General features: G+C 36.6%; 1 protein-coding gene across 2 annotated transcripts; it reads right to left on the minus strand.

Annotated features, from left to right (window-relative positions):
- Positions 1–1,613: 1,613 nt before the first annotated feature.
- LOC110841290 (inhibitor of Bruton tyrosine kinase) lies at positions 1,614–20,070 on the minus strand. 2 transcript variants are annotated; one of them, XM_022086689.2, is made up of 17 exons: positions 19,908–20,070; positions 17,800–19,123; positions 15,416–15,637; positions 14,546–14,776; positions 13,297–13,542; positions 12,636–12,802; positions 11,732–11,911; positions 10,774–10,999; positions 10,321–10,443; positions 8,849–9,054; positions 8,194–8,457; positions 7,644–7,845; positions 6,041–6,363; positions 5,223–5,413; positions 4,245–4,833; positions 2,931–3,354; positions 1,614–2,779 (listed from the first exon to the last, which is right to left on the minus strand). In XM_022086689.2, the coding sequence occupies exons 2-17, from the start codon at positions 18,127–18,129 to the stop codon at positions 2,648–2,650; spliced, it is 4,056 nt and encodes a 1,351-aa protein (XP_021942381.2). In that variant the 5' UTR covers positions 18,130–19,123; positions 19,908–20,070; the 3' UTR covers positions 1,614–2,647. The 2 variants fall into 2 exon arrangements, with proteins under 2 accessions (XP_021942381.2, XP_087215037.1); XM_087358911.1 differs by lacking the exons at positions 17,800–19,123; positions 19,908–20,070 and adding an exon at positions 17,499–17,768.
- Between the last annotated feature and the right edge of the window lie 3 nt (positions 20,071–20,073).

Consider the following 20,073-nt stretch of genomic DNA (forward strand, 5'->3'; position numbering starts at 1 on the left):
TTTTACAAAATATATATTTTTTTCGTAATTTAGATAATTTTCAAATTAAATGTAAGAATTAATCTTTAAAAACAAAACAAAATTTTAACAGGAATAATTTAATAGCCTGGGGATACATAACAGCTTACCCTGTAAGCACCAATCTACGTTCATATTCCACGACTGATATTCTCATGTAAACCATAAAATTTTTATCATCTCTTTAAATTAAATGTTTATACTGATGGATGGACAAATATTCCATTCATAAATGAACTCTGGTACGGAAATGTTCTGTAGCCTCACTTACCTTGAACCTACAAAAATGGGAAACATTTTATTTTTTCTGAATAATTCAAATTAATTTTTCATAAGAACACAAAATAAAAGACTAAAACATAAAACTATAATTTATCTGTTATTTTGTAGAGGAGGGAAACTTAATCCCTCGTATTAAGGGAAGAACATAGATTCAAGGGTGTTTGTAAACGGGGTGCTGTCGAGGAATATTGGGACCAAAGAAGGACGAAGTGACAGAAGACTGGAGAACATTGCATAATAAGGAGCTTCATAATTTATACTATTCACCAAATATAATTAGGACGATCGAATCAAGAATGACGAGCAAACTAGATTGAAAATAACCATACCATATCTTAAGCCACTTTTGAGCTAAATAAGAATAAGCGCACACATTACTTTTTAGTTGTAAAAGCTTATGCCTACACAGGAAAGTGATTTAAGTACGTCAATTACAATTATCAGAGGAGTCCGTCTGATTTGTGGGAACAGCGAAAGATCAAAGACACAATCTTAACTTTACGGCTATTTCCAAGTAGCCTTATCTTTGTGAATATTTAAATGCAGTAACCCTCTTTGACACATTCATGGAAGGGGAACAGATTCCTGCTTCTGTGATTCAAAATTCTCACATTAGCCAGAGGGATAAATGATAAACATTTTTTTGAAAGCTGACAGCAAGGTGCGAAGTTTGTGTGTAGACGGGACAGTTCAGAATAGGATTTAAAAAACAAAGTTTACGTTGTGAAGTATAACTTGTACATCGTGTCTTATCAACGCACGATGCAAATCACTGAAAAGTCACTAATAATAAAAACACAACCCCATTTCTTTTTGGAAGCACTTTATAAGCAGTGTTTCTCAAATTCCTTAAATTATAATTTATTTTGGTTCAAGTGCCACACAACTTGTGCCTCTTTGGGCTTATATTACTAATATATTTATATTTAATTATTTTTGTTTAATTTATTTATACTTATCCCTCCACTATTTTTATAATAAATATATAACACACAACCTTCAAATAAACTACTTTTCTTTTACCGCAGCTCCACAGTACACAATTCAAGGAGATCTTAAATGGAGCTACGAAGTGCCCATTGTTTTGCAGTTCAGTAAATCCTCATAAATCCACCGTGACATTTGCCACGTTTGGAACCGAGACAGAAGTTACAAAAGAAAGATGTGAATGACGTCAAATATATCACGAAATGGCATTTATCAAATTTCATACAACGAGCAGATACATTAATTACTACTGAAAGAATTTCAAACATCTCCACAAAAGGCAGAAACAAACTCTCTAAAGAAATAAATGAGTCATTACACGTACAGACAGGAGGACAGAGTAATTTTAATAACACTCCACACAGCTGCAAATGCACATACATGTAAGACTGGCAACATAAATGCAGACAAAATCAGTATTTCATTCACAAAAACGTCACGCTTCGCTAAATAAATACGTATAATATTAAATTTTCAGGTTTTTCAAATTGTCCTTATTCTTACAGTCCTGATCCAAAAATGGGCTCACAGACTAAAAACCACTGCACTAATAAAAGAAAAACACCTATTTAATTTTCATACCAAGCATAAAAATTTACTCAACAGAGAAGTGCGTGCGTCAAGACACACGCATTTTGTTCACAACAATCTATGTTCCTACGAGGATCAACTTAATTTGTAACATAATTAAATTTTAAGACCATGTACATTCAAAAGATACAAGTCAGACAGGAACAGGCACATAAAAATGGGCAAAATAAGTTCAAAGAGGAAGGCAATAATGTTGATGTCTTTACACGAACTAACAGAACTTGAGTAAAGCTTGAACTCAAATAACAATTGCAAGTTCCCATTATTATGGGTGAAAATAAATGACAATTACACCAAATAAATATGTTTTAACTGCCAATATGTCTTTCATAAAATCCCCACAAAAAGAAAATTTACGCTTTGAATTAAATGTCTGGTAATTTCATTTAAGAACTTTCATGATAATTCTCGCCCAAACATATCACTTACATAGCGCGCTCCAATTCCCTTATTTCAATACGTGATGAACATCTCGTATTGTCATTGTTGGAAAATTTAAGCTCTGTAATACCTTGTTTAAGGATTTCAAAATAAAAATATGCAACAATTTTCCAAAATAAAAGCAAACTTTTAAAGGAGGAAGAAGAACATAATAATTGAGTTGAATGCTACTACATAAAACTACAATATTTCACAGTAGTCTAATCACTACTTCGGATAAATGAGGATTTACAGTTTAGTTAAGTAATACAAGGAACAAGTTGTACGGTGCTATATCATAATCATGAGAATAATAAGTAGCTGAACCATTTCCACAAACATTGATATCTTAGTGGTGTGAAGTGATCCATGTAGGCGGGGCCACAGTTCCTGTGACGACACGCTTTACCGTTATACGTTCTTCCACGGCTCCTGCTGCGTTGTAAAATACCAGCAAGTCCTCTATGGCTTGGTCTTCCAACTGAAATACAAAATGTTATCATCATGGTTACAGATATATATTTGTGGAAACAGTGAACGAAGAAATCCAAAAATTACACGTTACTTAGAAGGGCAGTAACGATTATCTTTATACTTCATAATTATTAAATCAAAGTAGAACACAAATAAACCTGAGTTAGTTGGAGTGGCTTTGATCTCATCCGACTCCAGTTCTCCCTCTGCTTCTTCTCATCAGCCACAATGTCCAAGAAATTCACAACTGATGAATTTTCACAATGCTGCTGTGGTGATTTGCAGTTGTTCTCTGCCCCTCGGAGCCACGGGTTGGGTCCAGATCCTGGTGAAGTGCTCAGCTGTTGCTGCTGTTGCAGGGGTACAGAGCCGTGTGGAACTCGGGTCAGCTGCATCTCCTGCTTCATGATGTCCAGTAAAGAGAGGCTCATACTGGCTGGTGGGTCGGTTCTAGAAACGTTTCCCCAGGCTGGTGTAGACTGTACAGATTCAAAAGCTGACGTTTCTGGAGATCCAACCTGATACTCAGCTGCAAGTTTCTTGCGTTGCTTTTGAGATAATTTTGTCACCTTCTTGATTTCACTGGAATATGTAAACATGTACGAGCAACTCTCAGTTTACAAACGTTCGATTTATGAACATTCGCTATAACGAATGTCACAATTCATTCAAAATTTCTTAAAGTCGCCAATAGATAGAGTTCCTTATAAAACGAAATGACAAACGTATAGTGAACATAATTGTAAGATTTAAATAAATAAACTTTTAAAAAATGTATTTATTACAAAAATTATCAGAAAATTATTATCTGATAATTGCACTGAAAAAAAAGTAACTATGAAATCTTCTATAAAAACATATTTTAAAAGAAGTGGAAAACCCAGCTGTTTCTTCATTATCAGATGCCCTTCCATCTACTTCATCTGCACCTAGAGTCACTTATGTGGAAAATATTGAACTCTGATGAAGATATTGATGAGTAAAAGTTGAATACATATGTATGTACATATATTATGTTAGTACCCATTTTCTTTATTTCTATTTTGGAACTCTTTATGGCTCTAATTAAAATTAACAAGTACAATATCTTGTTTTATTATTCTTTTCTTATTTTATTTTACGTTACGTATCGTATACGATAAACCATAAAGCATACATACATTATAATAAAACATATTGTATAGACCATTTGATGTTTAGCGCATGGTTTTAATGCTTTAAAATGGCTGCTAACGTATATGACATGTATCATAAAAGCTCAGAAATGCAAGATACACATAACGAACAAAAATGTAAAACGAACAAACTCCTGGAACGGAACTCGTTCGTAAACCGAGAGTCGCCTGTACTGTTACTCCAGATTTCATGTCTATGAGCAAACAGATTATAGTGTCATAGTCAGCACAAAACAACATTCAATTATTAAAATATAACTGTATGCTGAATTACCGACATCAAGCACAGCCTCTCACCTGTGTTTCTGTCCTGGTGATTTGTTGTGATCATGATGAGTTGGAGGGGAAGATCTTTGTAGTTCAGGAAAATCTGTCTCTGTCATGGTTACTATGCTGATAGGAGACGATGTCTCCACCAAACTTGTGCTCTGGTGCTGTCGAGACACAAGTTTAGTGAAAGAGTCAGGAGTAGGTTGGACAGGCGTTTCCCTAGCAGCTGAGACAACCTTCAGTCGAGCCTTCACAATCTGTTGCTGCTTGTCATAATGGTTGATGATCTTGACCCACGGTGACTTGGTTTTTTGAGGGATGGGAGGTGGATTTGTATCTGGGCTGGTGGAAAGCATCATGTTATTGAGGGACAAGGTGAAGTCATTCTCTGACTGGTTTATGAGCTGGCTCTCATCATGCTTCTCAACCAATTCACGCATGTCTAAATCTTGGTGATCTATAGGCGTCTCACCGCCCCATGGGTTATTTGATCCCACCAATTCTTTGTGGGTTCGAGAACTTGCTCTCTTGTTGCTGCCGCCATCACCTGTACTGGATTTGCGATATCGAATCTTCTTCTTCATTGTTTTAATGCCTTTCTTCAACATGGCAAAGTCTTTGAGGAGGCAGAACAAAATAAAAGGTTATAAATATTCAAAAGGTCATTAAAAATTACCACTACTGAAAGGAAGCTAGGCAAGAGCAAAAAAATGTATTACAATGCAATTTTGCATTGCTTATTAGCCTTAACGTTCATTTATCACATATATAAACTTTCAGTTGGTTCACTACAGGTATCACACTCCAAAGAGTGAAACATTACTTCTTCTTGTATCTCTTTACATATTCACCATATCAAATCTTTGATTCCCACAAACTACTTTCATTAAGATTAATGTTAATATTATCTTCTCATCTCCTTTTTGGTCTTACGCTTTCCCACAAAATATGCCGAGATCAGACAAGCAACAACAAACACTTCTTTTCCTCAGACAGTCAACATACCTTCATCGCTGATGCTGCTATCATCTTCATCCCATGGAGAGATAGGATGTGCATCATTAATAGCTTTTAGCAACTCATGGCTTGGAGCAGTGGAGTACGGCGTGACTATTCGGTGCCTCACGGTTGGGATGAACTCACAGTAGTACTTGGTCAAGTCTTCAAGCAGCTGCCTGCTCACAGACTCTAAGATTCTAGAATAATGTTAAAGTTACTGTAGCGCCACATTACATCCATCACAAGCAAGTTAGCTAAGTGGTTGTGCAGATGACTTGTGTTTGCAAGTATACAGACTGAACCTCATCCAGTGCATCTGTGATCCATCCTTTCTAGTTCACGTCCTTGCCTCATTCACGTCAATTACATTGCTGAATAGATGACTTTGTGATATTATTCAGAAAGTTTACCATTCTTGTCAAGAAGTTAAATACTTATGATCATACTCACAAAAGCCAGCCATTGGCAGCCTTTCGTGAGTCCCGAGTCCATTTCCTTACACCTTATTTCTTTAACATCCATTTTAATATTTCCCTTCCAACTAGTCCCTTCCCTTAAAAGTTTCTGACCAAAATCTTGTGTTTCTCACCTCCTGCATGCGTACTACATGCTCCTTCCACATAGCATTCCTTGATTTTAATAACTGAACAGTATTAGGTGACAAGTGAAAATTATGAAGCTCCTCATTAAATTACATGACTGATGACATGCCTACGCATTCACTTTTTGAGATATGTCTTGAATTTGATTCTAAAGTATAAGCTCCAAAATTATAATCTAAACCAAGTCATCAGTGAAGATCCTTTGAAAATTAAGAAACATACCTAGCTTCAAGGACAGCTGGAAGGTTAAGCGATATGTACTGAAAGCAACACTGCTTAAGTTGGTCTGCGTTGTAAGTTCCTGAGAGCTGGAGCACTTCTGCTACATTGCGCAATGTAAGCAAGTTTGCCAATGCAACCTCTGCAGCTTCCTTGAGTCGTAGCACAAACAATTGATCAGCCACTACCAAAACATTGCTCAAAAACTCCAGGTCCTTGGATGTAAGAACACTTGGTGCCGCATCAGTATACAGAAAATCCAGCAGAAGTTCCAGGATGGCATAAGGCAGTGGAAGACTCATCACACAGGCATTATTACCACTCATCTGAAAGACACAAGTTACTTACTGAGGTTATATGTAATATGCATGGAAGAAGTAAGAAATGCATACAAAATTATGGATGGAAACCTCATGGGAAGAGGCTATTAGTGGACATAGGTATAGACAGGATGATACTATTGCAAGAAGTTCTGGATGGAAATGATGCCTACTTTTCACCAGAGGATTCATTTCATATGTGAGATTCGAGGTTCTCACAGCAGTGAAAAGTTTGATTTTCTTCTGAGCTGACACTGTATGGATTCATCTCAGAGAAACATACTGTCAGCATCTTCAAGGTTGGTAAATTATAATTTTTCAATCATGGAAAATACATTTGTTCTCGAATGTCATCATTGTGAATTTGGTCTTATCTTCTGTATCCCACTACACGCTAAAGAAATCTCATTTATGTTGTCCAGTATTCCAACCCATAAAGCAGCATGGACACAGCCATTACTTCATAGAACTACAAATTAGTACTCACACTATTTAGTGATCCATTTCTGTGTAACTATTACAGATTCTAATTACATTAAATTTGTCTGATATATCCTCTAGGTTTCACACTTCACACTTTTATTTGTAATAGTCAACATGTAAACAATATTTCAGACAAATTTATAAGTGTAGAGTCCAGTGAAAGAAATTCATATCAAATTTATACGCAACAATAAAAAGTGTGCAAATCACTGTACTACTACATTTAGAGTATACAGATAGAAACAATGATAAATTCCAGAAATTGGTGATGGAACAGACTTTTAACCTTAGGATTACTAATGCATATTTTCTCACATGGGTAATCTGGAGTTAAATGGGCCCACAAATAATTACTAAGCATTTAACCCTCCGAAGCACAAGATCATCTAAGGAATATATAAACATTAAGTGCCTACTCGTAGCAAACACAATTTATCTCCATTAAAAATAATAATTTGAAAATGCTGTTTAGGGAAATAATCGTGGATTATTCTGAAAATCATACCAAACCACATTGGTCAAACATAGTCCAAAGTAACTTCTTATAAAAGCTCTTTAAACCAACATGAAATCCTTCAGTTTTAGAACGCATCCTTTGCTTCCACCCACACACGTTTGTAACAGCCAAAATACTCTTCCAGTCAGGCTGTTTCACAGCAGAGTACAAAGAATGGAGGATTCAGATGAGGTAAAATTCACATAGAAAACAAGACTATAATGGCTCTCTCTCTCTCTCTCTCTCTCTCTCTCTCTCTCTCTCACACACACACACACACACACACAAATAAGCAACAATCACTAACCTCAACCCATCTTCCAGACAACATACTACGAAAGTAGTCTAATCTTGCAACGAGTACACATCTGTGGGCACGCAGCTCATTTCCGTCCTCACTGCGGATCCTCACATCATACAAGTTCTGATAATCCTCTCTTTTCAAGAATGGGGCATTCAGACGTGAAGGTTGACAGCCTTGCTTCATCATAATGTGACCGTCCTCATACCTGATTATGGAGAGAAGAGCAGTTGAAAATTTTCAACGATCAAAGACGACTAGACAGCAGAAGGAAAAAGCGATGATTTTTCTCACAGAAAAAGGAGATTAATTGTTCAGTAATATATTTCAGTAGAGTTGGACCAGTAAAGATTGAAAAATCATCAGTAGTTTAGATTTTAATTGTTAAACAGAAAGTGGAGGTACGTCTCAATGCATCCCATCCTCAGCATAATATGGAGGTGAGTGGTTAGCTTCACTCCTCAGCCAAATAGTCCGCAAGCAAAGAATCTCAGTTCCCACTAGACTCATTTTCTTGTTTTAATTACCTACGGACATCAAATGGTTACCACTGTACCTGATTTTTTCCAATTCTGAGCTAAGAACAGTTAATTTAAATTTTCTGGCAGCTTCTTGAACCAGTCGGAGAGGATTGCTGGTGGAGGTTGTCACAGCCTTCTGCTTCGTGCTGTTTACTTCGTTGTTATTGCTATGATGGTAGGTTTTCTTACAATAAACTTCAAATGCAGACACTGAATTTGGGTCATTCAGTCCAAGAATGTTGTCAACAAGATCTTCTTTACCCCTGTTCGTGTTATCTGTATCATCCTCAGACATCATTCTACGGAACAAATGAATACAATTATTAGTTCTGATGTTAACTCAAACATAGGCATGTAATACTTGTAATATTTCAGTTGAAGACAATCAGGGAAGTAAAAAATTGGTATAACAGCAAAACTTTCCCATTATTTGAAATTTTTTACTCAAATCCCTAATGTTCCACCATCTCCAAAATTAGGAACCAGGGAATTATTTGACCACATTAGTAACTACCACTTGGAATGTAGTTTAATAGAAAAGGTTCTGGTTTGCCATTGGCTGAATCTGTGATCTGCGAGATGTAAATGAAATTACAAGCCACACACTGGAAACATTTTTATATAATTAAAGGAAAACCTGAAAATACCTTGTGTCATGATCAAAACTTAGGTGTCATCGGAGTTACTCACTTGATGGGGCATTCACCGGTGTGAAGCAGAGAGCAGTCATTGGTGTAGATAAACTGCAAGACCTGTCTGAAAACATCAGGTCTCATGCCTTTCAACTCAATCTCATTAACATCAAAAGTTCCACTCTGTTCCACCATACGTTTTGCCAAAACCTCGCAACGACTTGCCACAATGAACTGATGAGCTGGAAATCTGACTGTGCCAACCTGATTAAACAAGATATGTATTTCAGTTACTAGAATCACCTTTAAGATGTAAAGATCCACTAACGGATTTGTTATAATTAAGTAGTACTATAGAACAGTATTATTCTGTAACAAAACAAGAAGATAAAACTCTGAAAAGAATAATAAAATTTTACTAAATGAGTACACAATATACGATCACAGACTTTTAGTTGATTTTCAAGTTTTGACTATTTTCACTTAATTCAGTTAATTAAATGTCTTCTTTGGCTCAGGCATCTAAGTGTAGTGTAAACAACACTTAAGTTTTGTCCAACTGGAAAAGTCTGTGATTTGTATGTGTAAACCTGCATACAATTTCATGAGGTGAACTGGACTAACAACCTTCATTATCCATTCTCACGTGGATCAGCCGGCCATTCATCACAGTAGCAAGCTGCCACTCCATTAAACCCCAGACTTAAAGCCTGACTAGCTGAGTGATTTAAACCCATCAACCAGCCAATTATGTACTGATGCACTGTCTCAGCATCAGTCTGAGACAGTAAAACCATGAAATCCTCACTTAGGATGGCTGGTAATCTGGCTGAGACTCAATCTGGGGTCCTCTTGAATGTTAACTTAGATAACTACCATTATACCATCCTACTTGTTCCAAAAGTGTAAGGTCTAGATCAAGCAGGAAGTATAACCTTCATCACGTAAAAAAGTCATGCTTCCTCCAATTATTACAAACCAACGAGGGAGACAAAACACAACCACATTTTCCTTTTGAAGCCAAATCTCATCTACATAATATTTAAAATTCAGTCCGCACCTCAAAGAAAACACCTCCGTAACAAAGACCAATTGGTTAATGCTGTTTTTTGGAAACAACTGTTTTTCCCCCCTTCAGAATCATACAAAACCCATAAATATATTCTGTGGGGAAAAAGGAGAGTTCTTCTTCTTCTCTTGTAATCAATCCTAGGATTGATTTACAGCAGCTTGAGCTGCTGATACTTGGGAAATCCTGAGGATCTTTAATGCGGTGGATTCCCCTTGCCTTCCGCATCCTATGCTGTTGACTCATCCAGGTTCATCCGCCTTTAGGGGTGATTTCTCACCCCAAGGGCATGAGGGTGCCCTGAACGTCTACCCGCTCATCAACCCTCCGAAGAGGCTGTTGGCACTTGGTAGAGGGGGACCACTTACACCGGTGGTCACTCGGTCTGCGGACGCAGTTTAACGTCATGCCCGAGTATTAAAGTAGATGGTACATAAAGTTACCACTAGGCATTAAGTTACCTGAAACACAACATCATGAATAGCATCATCTTCACTGGCTTCTTGTAGCAGGCTGTCTAAATGCTGTTTCATGCCCGATGTTTCCATTTGTGGCACTTCAAGCAGACAAGCTATCGGATGAGCCTAGAACCACAAACACACTCGAGTAATGTTTCAAATAAAAGTTGTATATCTTAATGACATTCATGTATGTCAGATAAAACTTTTTGTACAATATGTTATTGTGGGGGGGTGGAGATAATGATCAATCTGTTTCATATAAAGTTCAAGCCAAAATAAAATCTGCTTGTAGAGTAGTTTTGGAGATGCCATAGTAGATGGACACACATATATCCTACATATTACGCCTTCAGTTTAAGCACTTCATCTGAAGAATGCAAAAAATTTCAAATCAGCTAATATGTAACAGTTATGTAAGCCATGACTCATGAACATTCATAATGAAGTTCTGACCTGTACAATTGCAAAATTTCTCCCTTTAGGGTCAGATGTAACAGCAACAGCTCGGTGCACATTAGGTATGCGTTTAACTTGTACTGCTGTGAACTCTGTACCAGATCGTTGCCCCCTGAGTTCTCCCTGGAATGCCTCACCATCTCGAGTAACCAGAAGCAGGTGTCCACGAGTCTGGGCAGCCACCATAGTCAACACCAGAGGTCTCCCCAGTAAAAACGTACACCTGTACAGGTTTTTTTACATTTGTTTACATAGTTAATGCCCCAAAGTTTGCAGAAAGAGAAGACTAATTGTGAAGTATTTCAGATCCTAAAAGAATAAGCTTTGAAGTGACATTCAAGAATGCAGGATCACTTGATTTGCTGCTTATGGGAAAACGTGCTAAATTTCTTTACTAGCAACTGAGTGCCTAGCACTCCTGCTTTGTATTAGGAAGATCCCAGGTTCAAATCCTGGCCTGGAGACTGGTCATCCTAACTGAGACTTTTTGTGGTATTTCTGAGTCCCTCCAGCCAAATGTGAGCATAGTGCATTAACTTAGACCACACCTACTTCTCTCCATATCCTTTCCAATTCATCATTCATTAATCATGCAATCATTCAATGCTACAGTCTGAGCTACAGACAGTACCATTCAGTAAAAAAAATTGAAAAAAAAATTCATCACTTTTTCATTGTACCTATCGGCTAGACACATAGTAATTCAGGTGTCTACTGAAGCTCTGCTGCTCACCGTAATGCTCATTCATTTTCTCACAAAATAAAAAAAATGCTCTTGTGGCTTTCATCTCACTGTAGCCATTTCATCTGATGAGGAATAAATGTCACAATGCATAAATCAAGTTAACAAGGTCAAATCCCAACTTATGAACCTTGCTATCATATGGCAATATATTTCTAATTCTTAATTTTCTTAGCATTAACGTGAACAATAAATTTAACCGGGTGAATGCACCTTGAGAGCTGTTGAGTGACACTGTCTTGCCACAAGAAAAGTTGTCCCCTGTTGTCCAATATCAACACTCGAAGCTGTTGTTCCTCCTCCCTGTTCTCGCTATTGCCCTGTTGACCTTGATCTAACATTGCTGTATCAAGATGACCTCCAACAACAGCCAGTTGTACCAGACCCACTTGTCTGCAAAATATGATAAGTTCTTTCTAAATTATTTTACTGATGGAGATCTCTTATTTACTGCATATATACATGTATATGTTCAAGGAAGAAATGGCTGATGACAGCAATTTCAATAAAACAGATCAACCACTGATCTTCGTACTGAATTAGATTAAGCAAAAAAGAAAAACACATTTATCAGAAGTGTTCTTAACCTTTATTGTCCATGTAATGCAGGTTATGAACAGCCCAGCTGTATACTGCTAAACTGTTACAAAGACCTGAAGTCTGTCTGGCAACCCCACAATACAGGGACTTATATTCTCTATTCCTATATGATGAAGGTCAAGACACTGAACAGTTTAAATTTGAGAGATGTCTTTTAATTTATTTGTTTGTGTTTTAAAAAGTATCACCAGTGTATCTGAAACTAGTCAAAATTAGAAATCTTAAGAAGAAGTATCTTTAGTTAAGCTTTCTTTGTATAATTCTATTAATATGTTTAGTGAAATGTTTGTGTCCTATGATAGAAGTGCCAGTATTGTGTGTCACTGTATATGACCAGAAAAAAAAACCCTACTCTCGCCAATGCCTTTATCTTCCCTTTAGAGTTTCTATCAAAACTCTGTATGCATTTCATGCTTCAATATTGGGGCTACATGTCCCATCCATTTTATTATGCTTGACTTAATAATGATCCTGACAAGAAATTGTGAACACATTGTGACAGGAGTCATCTTAATACCTGGTTACAATTTTACGGCACTGAAACTTGTGCAGCAGGTAGATATCAGCGCCTGGTGCACTACTGGTGCCCCCTGCTGCTATTCCTCGCTCTACAGCCACAACAGTAGCACCATCACTAGCTGCCACTTGTACCACTTTTGCAGCCTTATGAGTGAGTGTTGACACCTGAACCAACAACACATTCTGTCTTCATTCAAGTCTTTAGCAATTTCTAGCTGTGACAAGTCCTGAAATTGCATTTAATATAATATCTCAAGAATGGAAAACAATTCATCACAGAAAAGGTTTGTCTTCTTCATATTCTGTTATAATTTTCATTGTATACAGGCCAAGGGAAACTTTTAATTTAAGCTGTTATTAAGGTGTAGTCATGGCCACTTTGAGTCACATGCCAAAGTTTGTTTGGAGACTTACAAAAATCCTGAAATGCAGCAATCATTTCAATCAGTCAGGACAACCAGTCCTGGTTAGGATATGAACTAGGTACATTCAAATAAAAGCAGAGTAACCAAATTACAGAAAAGCAATACAGCAATACATAATCTTACTCTCTTCTTATAAAATTGTACCTGTAGTTCTTTCAACAGTTACTGTTAAGTGCAGTGCTCCATACTTGCGTTCTTTCCATATGACCAGTGTTTCACGACACTGGTACTAACCTGTCTGGGTAAAACAATGGTAGAGCTAGGTCCCTTTGAATGGCCCAGCTGCCCTGTATTCAGGCCACAAGTAAGCACAGCTCGCTGACCCCAGATAACAGTGTGGAAACGAGAAGCACAGATTCCAAGAACTGAATCTCCGGCTGCATGTACAGAGCGTGGGGTCAACTGTCGAGGTAACAAGAGACTGGAAGGGGGTGGTGAGTGACCCAACTGATGATATGAGTTGAGACCACATGACCACACCTGAAAGAATTACACAACTATCTGAGATATGAAGTTCCCACAGTGGTAAAAATGTTGATAGTGGTCTTCTGAATTGTGCTGTTGTGTGGGCTTGTAGGTGGTTACCAATGTCCATCTTTGACATAGGCAATACATTCCTCCTAAACATTAACAACCATGCACAAAACCACATGGCATCACAACCCAGACCAGTATCAACAATATCACAGTTGTTTTGAGCCATATCTTAATCAGTAAACTGCAAGGCTGCAGCAGACATGGTGTCTGGGGTTCAATTATGATAGGTGCATTGGGATTCATCCTTTCATCATCATGTCACTGTCCAGGATTGTTCGGCACCCAAGTCTGCTATTCTGTACAACTGACCCTTCTGGAAGGGCAGTTGACCAAAAGCCAAATACTCAACTCCATCTAGTGCTGAGATTATGAACTCATGGAGCTTAGATATGCTTACACAAGTACCTTACATTTTTACAATATTTATAATTTTTAAGTCTCCCAAGCATATCTGATCTGTAAAAGGCAATATGAATTATAACAACAGATTTTATTATATAAGCTGAGAAAAAGTAATTGATAGAATTGATTTAATAACTATTATCAATTTCACTAATATTCCAATACAATACAAAAGCTTTATATATATATATATATATATATATATAGTCACAACTAAGTTGCTTGGTAATTTCAAGCAAACTATCAACCAGTCACAAAAAAATCTTTCTCACTGGGGTAGTTCCTTCCACTACATTTCTTCACGGAGAAACTGTACCTAATTATGTTCGTATATTTCTGCAGTATTTATTATGATATCATATTATATTTACTAATTAAAGAATCATTTCTAAACGTACAAATGAATGTCTGTACTAACAAGTTAATATTGTGCCTTTATCACATGTAGTACTATTTTTAACATACATTTACTATTTCTTCCAACTGAGTTATCAAATTTACACAAAAACTTTCACCAGAAGTTCTCAAAGTTTATGTGGCTTACTGTCCCATTTTCCATGAGAAAGACAGTGTGATCCCGCCCCACACAGGCCACGGTGCATGAAACAGAAGATCCATCAGGGCTGTGGCTTCCAGAGTTCTGCAGGCGCACTGCACAGGGTGCAAGAACAGCTACTTCTGAACCCAAACCCAACCTTCCACCCTGCCCATGTCCACAAGAAAACACTCTTCCATCATGTGACACAAACACAGAATGGAACTTGTGCATTGCTACCTAAACAGACAACAAAATTATTACTAGTGGGTTTAAAAAAGGCATTTTTCTGCATTTCCAATACTGGTGTATACAAGTACCATGCAGTAATAAATTAAAGAGCAAGTATTCATAATAATTTGGTCACAAATGTACAGAATTCTGTCACCAAGCAGTGCTACAAAACAAGATGAAATAAGAGTCAATTTTAAAGGGTATTGACTGAACCAGTGATTGAGGTTAGCTCTTACTATCAGACCCAACTGAGTAGGTGCCCCTCCTGCCTTTTTAACTTGAGGACGGAAGCAGAAACAGCTTCCAAAACATAATGTTCTTTCTAAAAAACACAGATGATGGACATAGTCCAAAAATTTAGTGATCCCAAACGATGAAATACACTTCTCATTAAATGATAAAAATGTCTGAAATTATTATTTCAATGTAAACAGGCACTTATCAGTAAATTTCTATACTACTCACATGCTTATATGTATAATAAAATAGCTTATTCAGTAACTTATCATTTAAAGTTAACGACTTGCTGCCAGCAAGGACTAGAACTATCAATTTTTAACTGATTAAATGATGAACCTTTAACGTAAATTTTATTTCATATATATTAAATCTTCAGATAGTCAAAGCTATATAAAAATACTTTACCTGTTTGATACTTATCCCCTGCTTTCTGAAGGCATCCAGTAGCTCTGGCTGTGAGCGACTCTGTTCATTTCCAGTTCCTAGACTGTAGTTATTATTTGTCCCCCACACATAAACTTCACACAGATTTTGACTACTAAATTCAACAATTGGTGGACGATCCTTCATTGCATGATCAATTGGAGTCAGACCATCACAATCTCTTATTGCCATGCTTGCTCCCATCTGTAATGGATGATTGAGATCAATATACAGTAATCCCCAAACCATTTCTTAACATTTTCAAATCTCAGCCATCTTGGGTTTTCAAATTTCAACCAAGAACTACAGGCATTTAATTTCCTAACTAAAACTAAAGTGGCAGACCATTTAATATCTTGTTTTCATTAACTGTATGAAATTAATAGAGAACGTTCATGTAGTGGTAACACTCTTGGACTTTCGTTCTTTTTCGAAAATTGGTCAGTTTATCAGTCTTGTGACTGAGGTTGCTCAGGATTTCCCCTCACACTCTTGAGGTGCACGTGAAGATATTATCTTCAAATAGCCCATGACCATCCAGGTAATTGTCCCAGCTCAGTCATGATCATTTTAACACAGAAGTTGGAACAGCATTGTTAAATAACATAAAAACCGCCAATATTTTGGTGCCTATGAATTTTATCAATACTGCATTATGAATATCAGTAGTACTACAATTTTAACAATTTCACTACTACTGAAAGGCTACCATGCTGGCATGTTTCTACGTATACAACAGGGCATGTTCTGGTTACTAGTTGCTAGTACCTACTTGCAGATGAACAATTCATTAAAATAGACTGGTGTAATAATAGCCTCAAAGAAGAATCATTACAAATTGGGATAGCTCAGTCAGTAAAGTGAACAGCCATGTGTCAGGTGACCAAGGTTCAATTACCAGTAGAATTTTTTATTATACCCCTTTGCCAGGGGCTCTTTCCCCATGAACAAATTGGACATAGCAAAACGTTTATCAGTTAAATCTATTTTGTGCCATGACATGGATTGCATGAAGAAGTACCGGGTCTACAATTTATGCTGTAACGGCCTTGCTTGCATTGCGTGCTCGGCCGAGTGCACTGTTGGTGTGGGATAGAGATAGCGTGTTATTCCCGTGAGTCACAGGCGAATCAGTTTCATTGCGTCTCTCGTCGCGGATTGACGTTGATAATATGGTGTACATTTCTTCAGAAGTCATTCCCATTTATTATGTGGGACTTATTATTATTTTAATAGTTATGTTATATTGTCCTTTGTCAAACTTGTTTTTCTTTTATAAAAAATCACTATTTTCTTGCCAAAGGACAGTTATCAGTACTATTATTTATTCAGATATATCTGTCAGATTAACTTGTACACAATAGAACTAAATAAACTACAAATACATAATAAATAAAATTCAATATCATGTAATGTAATGATCATGTAAAATTCAGTATTCTCTTTATTGTTACATACAGAGCTGATAAAATTATTGACACCCAACACACTGGCCAGTATCCATACATCAAACAATGAACAGCAACAATTCAAATCAACAAAGTCATGGGGAATAAAAAAACTTGTAACATGATGACTGTGGTCAGTGAATAACTGTATTATTTAATTGATTGTAACATTTGAATAACTATTTGTAGGTGAAAAGATTAACTTTATAAGTTCTTAACTTCAATAGTGTTTTACTTGCAATAAATAAGAAAGATGTAAATTTTTTGTTATTTTCATTTCAAAGGCTTGTAATACAGCTTTGATACCACTGATACTCAGAGGATTTTTAAATAAGATACATTACTTAATCATTATCATATCTTAACAGATAAGCAGCAAATTAAAGGCTTTCTATGCCACATAAATTCCTGCTATATTAAGAACTGTTTATGAGCACAACAGCTGTGTTCACCTGCAGTGCTTGTGGGAATGATGTCATAATTGTCAAGGTCACTAGCTTCAGATCCCCTATCCAAACCTGTTGACATGCTAAAATATCATGCATTCGTCAGCTTGCACTTCAAACAATTCACTAGTCGCCAACAACAATGAACAGAGTCCTTCTGATAGAACATACCTCTTTTCTTGAGGCTGTTCTGTAACTTTTTCTATGTCAGTCATCCCTTCGATCTCCAAATATTCCCCTTAACACTATGATCCCACACAATACAAATTTATGTTCTTCCCTTAGACAAAGAGACTAATTTTCACATGCATATATATATATATATATATACACAGTAAACTTATAGTTTTAAAAGATTTTAATCATTATATTTATAGAAGACACAGGAACATAAAAGAATCTGAAACAAACAAGAATATGCATTACCTGAATAAACCAATTTCATAAATACCATTTTATCAGTGTCACTAACCTTTATTAGATCAGTAGCTACATGGATCTGGCCATAGAAAATACTGCGATGAAGAGCAGTATAACCAGACTCTATGTCACGCACATCAATACTGGCATCTGCTCGTCGAACTAACCAACGGACAACAGCTCCGTGTCCACACGATGCTGCTAGATGCAGCACTGTGCGTCCTGAGGAATCAGTTATGCGACCACATGTACCACATAGCCATCGCATGTATGCCATCAGGAGAGGCCCTCCTGCCCTCATGGTAGCAGCTGCAGCCAACTGGCCTCCATGTTGCACTGACGTGCATCTTCCCACAACACACTCACGTTCAATCACATTCATCTCTTCTTTCCTGTCTTGTGCAATACCCAACACCTCTTTAATTCTTCTTCTCTTTTCTTTCGAAGTAAACCAGCCAAAGATATCTTGTGAAATATGTTTTAAATTAGGCCTTGGTCTTCTTAAGTCACTTTCACCACAAGAGTCTTCCTCAAACAGCTAGCGTTGAAAATGATTCCAATCTTGAACCTTGGTATGTGTTGCCTAGTGTTATGCAATCTTTTTGCTTCAAATAAATGTGGAGATTCTTCTCAATTCTGTTATCTTAGCTTCTGAAGCAGCTTGCAACAGACAGATGCTGTTTGTGAAAAACTCATGTATGTGTTTGTCCTTGTTAATTTTCGTCTGTCATAGGTACAGCAGTGGATCCCTTCACACCACCTATCAAGCTTAGCTTCCATGATAACATATCTTCAAAAATATGGACATACTGTTAATCATGTGTAGAAAGTACATGATATATTTGCCGGCATAACCAAAACCATATATTTTACTATGGGTGCAACAAACCGTGACAAATTTTGTCTTAAAGAACAAATACAATTCTTATGTTTCCTCTCTTTTCATCTGTGTGTGGCAATAAACAGGCATTTATATATAAAAATAGAATATAGGTAATTTTATATTGATTATTATGTACATATCTATACAAAATGGGGTTTGTGCATTGGTATAGGCACCCCTACAAAATTCAGTCTTTCATATGCTATCAAATCAAAATCCAAGGCATTACACTTCCGCAACTTCTGCAGCTTGTGACGATATCTCCTTGAATTGGTAATGTTTGATATGATTTCATACACCAACAATGTTCTGGACACTTTAACAATTCTGCTGTTTTAATCACAGTTGGAACGATCCTTCTTCAGGTACAGTCTTATAAGCACATTCACTGTCCAGCACTTGGCACAGCAAGTTGCCCCCTCACTTCCCTTACCCCAATTGGGGCAAGAGATATGAAACTCACTTAGGCAGCCATAATAGAAAAAGCTTTAGCCTGGAATAAACAGTAAAAATTGTGAAGATGAATCATACATGTTTTGACACTACAAGCAGTCAGTATTTAATGGAGCTGGAAATTTACCAAGAATAAGCTGCATACACATTTTTACCTGCATTATATATAATTTGTGTGTATCTTCAATTTACAAATCTTATAATACACAACATGAGAATGTAGGAGTTGTATGTATGTTTAAATTGAGGTATTTCAAAAGATTAAATAAGAGTTTACAACCAATTTTCATATGCAATTAATATTGATACATGATTTTCATATTTTCAAGATTTCTTCACTTAGTTCTGTACAGAATATCCTCTTTTCTTCTTTTCTCAATGGATGTAAATTGCATCCTAATCTGAGAGTATAAAAACTTGTCAGACTATTCTAATTAATTAGTCTTTTAAAATGTGGTTGGCTACGTAAGTGTGTAACTGATTCATTAACTCTGAGGAGTAAAGTTTTTTATGTATTAAATTTATTGTATATCAGGATAACCATGCAATTTCTGAGAGGAATGACAGATATTATATCTGAGTCGTTAAGTTCCGAGAGATGGGTAGGAAAAGATGGGCAAAAATTTATATTATTTTCTTTTTCTAATTTTAATAGAACAATAGATAACAATACTGCTATGAGCCGTATTCCTTTGGGCGGGAAATGTCAAAGTTCTAGGCTATGATTGGCTTATGTTAGTGATCTGGATATTCCTAAAATTGGAAGACACCGACCGGGCTTGACGGGCTGTTTCTATTGGCAGAATACTGACATTTATTTTTACCTTAACTAGTGACGAAACAAACTTCCAACTCCGACGAAAGAAGATGCTGCATTACAACCAAAATCACAAGAAACAGCACACATTTTTCCTGTTGTAATCATTACAGATGTTTGAAAAATGTTTGCACAACAATCCCTATTTCCTACTACCTTCAGCGCTGAATACG

The sequence above is a fragment of the Zootermopsis nevadensis genome, unplaced genomic scaffold, assembly GCF_977971745.1.
Source record: "Zootermopsis nevadensis isolate Lab colony 2312 unplaced genomic scaffold, Znev_1.0 Znev_ptg000030l, whole genome shotgun sequence".
NCBI lineage: Eukaryota > Metazoa > Arthropoda > Insecta > Blattodea > Termopsidae > Zootermopsis > Zootermopsis nevadensis.

Bases quoted from the DNA above. Each gene is read 5' to 3' on its own strand.
- LOC110841290 (XM_022086689.2), bottom strand. From the start codon at position 18,129: ATGAATGTGATTGAACGTGAGTGTGTTGTGGGAAGATGCACGTCAGTG. The intron at 13,543-14,545 runs GTAAGCCACATA...TAATTCTTTCAG, and splicing joins TTCTCATGGAAAATGGGACA to GTGTGGTCATGTGGTCTCAA. The intron at 10,444-10,773 runs GTCAGAACTTCA...TTGTGGTTCTAG, and splicing joins GAAATTTTGCAATTGTACAG to GCTCATCCGATAGCTTGTCT.